This window comes from Geospiza fortis, unplaced genomic scaffold, assembly GCF_000277835.1.
Source record: "Geospiza fortis unplaced genomic scaffold, GeoFor_1.0 scaffold1532, whole genome shotgun sequence".
Taxonomy (NCBI): Eukaryota; Metazoa; Chordata; class Aves; order Passeriformes; family Thraupidae; genus Geospiza; species Geospiza fortis.
In genome coordinates, this window is record NW_005054627.1 from 138,838 (window position 1) to 144,837 (window position 6,000).

General features: G+C 48.4%; 1 protein-coding gene across 1 annotated transcript in view; it reads left to right on the top strand.

Moving 5' to 3' along the window:
* The window catches only part of GRIK1 (glutamate ionotropic receptor kainate type subunit 1), a 51,895-nt gene extending 50,889 nt beyond the window's left edge, over positions 1-1,006 (top strand). The window contains exon 15 of the mRNA XM_031064782.1: positions 587-1,006. Coding sequence (XP_030920642.1) covers positions 587-742 — 156 coding nt within the window. The 3' untranslated portion in view covers positions 743-1,006. The remainder of the gene's footprint in view (positions 1-586) is intronic.
* The last annotated feature ends 4,994 nt before the right edge of the window (positions 1,007-6,000 follow it).

Consider the following 6,000-nt stretch of genomic DNA (forward strand, 5'->3'; position numbering starts at 1 on the left):
TGAGGCCAAGCCTTGGCCTCACCTGAGGGCTCCATGAGGGCCCGGGCCGAGCGCTGAGGGCTCCGTGAGGGCCTGGGTTGAGCTCTGCCCTCACCTGAGGGCTCTGTGAGGGCCCGGCCAAGCACTGAGGGCTCCGTGAGGGCCCAGGTTGAGCTCTGCCCTCACCTGAGGGCTCCGTGAGGGCCCCAGTTGAGCTCTGCCCTCACCTGAGGGCTCCATGAGGGCCCGGGCCGAGTGCTGAGGGCTCCGTGAGGGCCCAGGTTGAGCTCTGCCCTCACCTGAGGGCTCCGTGAGGGCCCGGGCCGCTCTGCAATGGCCCAGGTTGAGCACTGCCCTCACCTGAGGGCTCTGCAATGGCCCAGGTTGAGCACTGCCCTCACCTGAGGGCTCTGCAATGGCCCAGGTTGAGCACTGCCCTCACCTGAGGGCTCTGCAATGGCCCAGGTTGAGCACTGCCCTCACCTGAGGGCTCTGCAATGGCCCAGGTTGAGCACTGCCCTCACCTGAGGGCTCCACCAGGGCCAGGCCCAGCTCTGGCCAGGCTCTCCCTGTGGGAAGCGTTTAATTCCATCCCCTCTCCCCACAGTGTCTTTCTTTCAACGCCATCATGGAGGAGCTGGGCATTTCCCTCAAGCACCAGAAGAAGCTGAAGAAGAGGTCGAGGACGAAGGGGAAGTCGTCCTTCCCGAGCATCCTGACGTGCCAGCAGCGGCGCACGCTGAGGAAGGAGACCATGGCGTGAGCCAGGACAGAGCCAGCCTGCCCGAGGGGACGCCAGCTCCCGCTCCTCAGAGGCTCCCCGTGGCTCCTTCTTTTAACCTAGAGGTACAGCAGCTGAAGTGCTCGCCTAGACTGATGTACTACCGATCCTCCAGGAGGGGTCTGGCTCTTCCTCTGGGCTGGATTTCTCTGCTCACCTGGTCTGCATCTCCATCCCCTCCCCGTGCATCGCTGTATGTGCTTTCTAAATAAATAAATAAACAACTGACAGGGTTCTTTTTTCCAAGAATCTGGGAGTGAAACTTTTCTTTTCCCTGACTGCAGTGACCTCCTCCCTGTATCCCAACAAGTCCCATTTCCAGACAAGGCTGGTTAGAGGTTAGGGAAGCCAGTGTCCTCATTGGGCTGATAGGACAAGGGGGAATGAACTTCCCACTGCCAGAGGGCAGGGATGGATGGGATACTGGGAAAGAATTCCTCCCTGTGGGGGGGGGATGCCCTGGCACAGGGTCCCTGGAATTATCTAAGGCCAGCTTGGATGGAGGCTTGGAGCTGCCTGGTCTTTTTCCTCCCAATAAAGCAGCATCTTCTGAAAAGGTAATGTCCAGAGGAAGGAAAGTGGGCTGCCTAACAAGCAAACAGGCAGAAATACTGCTAGCAAGGTTCTCCTAAAGCACAACCCCTGTGCAGGTCAGTGGTTCGTGCTCTCCTAATTGCCAGAGCAGTAATTTTAACGGGCTACCGGCTCCAAATGAAAAGGGAGGCCTGGCCCCCGGAGGAGTGATGTGTTTAGCAGTTAATCTCTGTAATCACAAGGGCTCCTAACTGCTAGTCCGGCATTCTGCTGTGCAGCAGGGATTGCCTGGAGATGAATGCCCTGCTCAGAGGCACAGCCTGGGCTCTGCTTGGGGCACAGCGATGGCCCAGCAGCTCCATCGCACAAACCCTGGCAGGAATCCCACACCCACAGGGGCTGGGGCTGCCCCTCACCTCCCACTGACACCACACACACCCTGAACCTGCCCCCCTGCAAGAATGACGGAATGCAGAGGCTCTGCTGCTTCAGAGGCACAAGGACCAAGTGCACACCTGTGTGACACAGGCTCCTCTTGTCATGGATGTCACCACAGGCAATCCCCAGCCAGGACACCTTTCTGTCAGACACACTTGTTTCCTGTTTCCCTTTCAGAATGAACAGAAAATTACTACTTTTTTAAAAATTCAACCCCAGGTTCATGACTGATTAGATAATCTTTCCCTGCTGATTAAATCACTCTGAGCATCCCTAGGGGATGCTCTGAGGCTCGAGGACATCTTTTCCAGCATGCTGTCACTGTCCCCACTTTTCCCAAATGATCAGCTCCCTTTCTCCAGACAGAAATGCCATCCCAGCCAGAGACTGAGCCCTGCAAGGGGATCTTTGCTCTCCTCTAGACCCCAAAGTTATCTCCTCATTTCAGTGCATACCTGGAGCTCAGGGGCTGCAATCCTTTCAGCAGGCCCAGTGCTATAAAGCCGAGTATAACATTTATCTGACTATGGAATTAAAGACAGCGAACTTGCCCAGCTATGGATAGCTAAATTCCCTTTTCCTTTTCTCCTCTTACCACGCAAAGTGCCCATACCTCCAGCCCCCTGCCCAGAGCTGCTCTGTGCACCCAGAGCTGGTATTTCAAGGGTCAAGGCTTGCTCAGGTAGGAAGAAAAATTAACTGGGAGACCATCCCTGTCAGCAGCACTTGGTGACAGCTGGCATTATCAAAATAAAATTGCTTTAAATAAATTCCTAAGCAGCGTGACCTATTTGCCACTTCATTATCTACAGGCTAAACTCAGTAAATACATGGCCTTTTGTTCTCTGCTCCTTCTATTGATTTTAATGAGACCCAGTGCTAGGGAAGAGCCATTCAACAGGAGGGCTGCATTCATTATTTATTTGGGTTTCAGCTTCATCATCTCTGCACATTTCTGCAGTAATTCCAACCACAGTTTTGTCCATGCTAATTCAGCCAAGGCAAGTGCAGGAAGTGACCTAAAGTGTTACGTGCATTTAGCTGAGGTGAACAATTCCCCAGAGTTTCCAGGAGAATCTGCATCCCATTTGCAATTGATTAAATATTATTTGGCAGGCTATTGGGGCAGTGAATTGCTGACATTTTGAAAAGAGCTATTTGATGATCTAACATAGACTGAAAATGTGGCCTTTGATTTATGCAAAATGCATAGAAAGTGGGCAAAATGAGGGGCCCAACTTCCTGCATCCATCTTGGCTGATTTTCTTCTGCTTTCCTCACCTCCCAAATTCTCTGTGGAGAGATCGGGGGAGATTTTCCAGGTACCAGTTTGAGCATCCCCCATTCTGCAGAGCTGTTTCAAAATGTTAATAAATGATGATGCTGATCCGGAGCCAAAGCAGCAGCAAGACATACCAGTCTTAATATTAATAGATGATCAATGTTTATTCAACTCAGGCAGTGTTAGGGTTTGCTTTTTGTTTAGGAAATCCAACAGCACCTTGGGAGTTAAGGGTTGTAGAGGGGATTTCCCCTTCAAATCTGACCTTCCAGGGCTACTGGAAATAGCACAATAATTTAGACATATATATATATGCACACACACACACACATACACACATACACGGCCTCTTCTGCTGTTTCTAGACATATTCCAATGTCCTACACAGGGAAGCCAGAAAACTGAACTGGAAGGAGTCCTGAGAGGTCCCTCAATTCCCCCACACAAACACAGAGATGTAGATATCCCTGTAAGGATTTTTTTTTAGCATACTAAGGTAATAAAGAAATTGTAAGTATTTTTTGTTGCTGTTGCTCAGGTCAACAGCAGATAAAGGGAAGAAATAGGGTGCTTGGGTCAGAAATCTAATCCCATAAACAGAAGGAACCTAATTTGGTTTTGCACCTCAACCAATGGCCCTGGATTTGTACACTTAGCCCAGAGGCAGTAATTATTGGTAGGAGTGTGACTTCCCACCAAGCTGAAAGCCTGCTCTGTGAATTTCATGGCAAAGAGATTCCTCCCCAGGTTTTCTGTCTTGGTTTGGCTAAACCAGAAGGACTGTGATTGATAACAGCCTCTTAGAAATTCAGCACTCTAAACCTGCAGGCTGCTCCACCTCTGAGAGAAGCCATGAATTTACAGCTTTTCATTAAGAGAGCTATGCATTAAAAACCCCCAGGTTGCTCAGAGAGAATGGAAACGTGCTTGTCTCTCCCATCAGCTTTTCAAGCACTCATCATTTATTCCAGCCTTAAACAGAGCTGCTCAGCCTGGAGTGCTGGTGGCAGGGAAAGCCTGCCCAGGCTGAGCTCAGGTCAGGTCCCAATAGGCTGAGCTCTGCTCAGGAGTGACTGCAGGGCCAAGCAAGCAGCTGACACCTCCCATCCCCTCCAGGCAGAAAGGGCAAGTGAAAGCAGAGGGAAACCCATTCCCAGGGATTTCCACAGGTGGAAATTGCACAGTGACCCATTCCAGAGGTGTTCAGCACCCAAAGTCATCGCTGGCAGAGCCAAGAACCAAACTTGGCAATGGCAAAGTCCCTGAGGAATTTCTGAACTAATTTGTCTTCTCCTTATTTAATTCCCTAAATAATAATAACAAAATCGTGGCAAACATCCCCCAAAGTGCTGGATGCGTGTGCCAGGCTGTGGGCTTTGTGTCCCACAGACCTGGCTGGAACTGAGCAGCGCCTGGAGAGCACTCCAGGACCAGGGGGCTGTCCCCTCATGGCACAAAGCTGCTGGGAAAAGGCAGATTTAAAGGCACTGCTCAGTGACTGGAGCTCTGCCAGGCCCATCAGTCAGCATGATCCAGGGAACACTCCCCACCCTCTGAACCCCTTTAATGGGACACTCCCTGGGAGAGCCCGACCGCCCAAAGTGCACCAAGGGCTCAAATAAACTTTTCCCTAACTGTGGTAAAAGGGATTAAGGGAAATTGAAAAAATAAAGGCATTTAAACACCTTCCCAATTCGTTTTTTCTTTGTTTTTAAGGCGATTTAAGCGTGGCAGTTGCACTGACTTTTGTAAAGGGCCATGAAATCTTCTTCTCCATATATAGGAAAGGGCAAAGCAATGCAAAATCTTCCATGGCAAAGCTGATGTAAAATGCCTGTGTTTAACCACAAAGCCCCATGCAAAAAACAAACAAACAAACAAAAAACCCAAACAAACAAACAAAAACTCCCCCCCAAAAAAACAAAACAAAACAAAACAAAAAAATCCACCACAATTCGACTTTGACACGTAGTGGAAAAAGGGGATGTTCCTGGAACCCAAACTCTGCCTGCTGAAGGCTCCAGGACAGCCCAGAGGCCCTGAGGAGAGGCTGCTGCCTGAGCTGGCTTTGGAAAAGGTGCTCTCCACAACCAGTAAAAACAAATATGTCCACAGGCAATAGCTTGTACAGATTCTCTACTGCTGTAAATCACAAGTGCACTTTTCCTCTCCAGGTTCAAAACAAGCACATTGCGAGTAACCGTAACAAACAAAGGGAAAAAACCCCAAGAATAAGGCTATTGTAAAAAGCACAACTTGAACTGCACATTCCTTTTAAATTAATAAAGAAAATATTTTAAAATCATCAGTAAAGGAAATTTTAAAACCATTTTTCTTTTTTTACAGATGCAGTAGTGGTTAAAAGGACCTGAGTATTCCCAGTGAAAAGACTTCCCACCAGAGCATATTCCTGACATTTATCAGGCTATAAACAAACACCCACTGAAGAGCAGCACGCTATCCTTAATTAAACAACAACAGTTGGATGGGGGAGGGAGGGGGAGAAGGAAATAATAGTAATTTAGTTTAACTGGGAAAACGTGAACAGCCTTTTAATGCAGCTCAGGGCTGGAGCTGCTGGGCAGCCATTCCAGTAATTCCAGAGGATGGAAAGCTTCACTCTGATGTGGCTTTTAAGAGTAAAAATACACTGGTAATAACTACACCAAGTAACCATTAATAATGGGCGCACTAAATGACTATTAATAATAACTACATTAAATAACCACTAATAAGAACTGCACTTGTAAAGGAGGATCATAAAATTCAATGAAGAACAAAAGTTCCAATTTTCCTTTAAAAATAAAAAGAACTCCCCACAATTTAACATTTAGATTTGATGTTCTGGATAAAACATTCTGCACAGGGATGTGGGAAAGTTAAAAAGCGGGTTCAAAAAGCTTGGAATTGTGTGCTTAACTCTTACAAAAAGTTCTAAGGCTTGAGATGCAAATTTGGAAATGGCTCACTTGGCACAGTGTCTTAC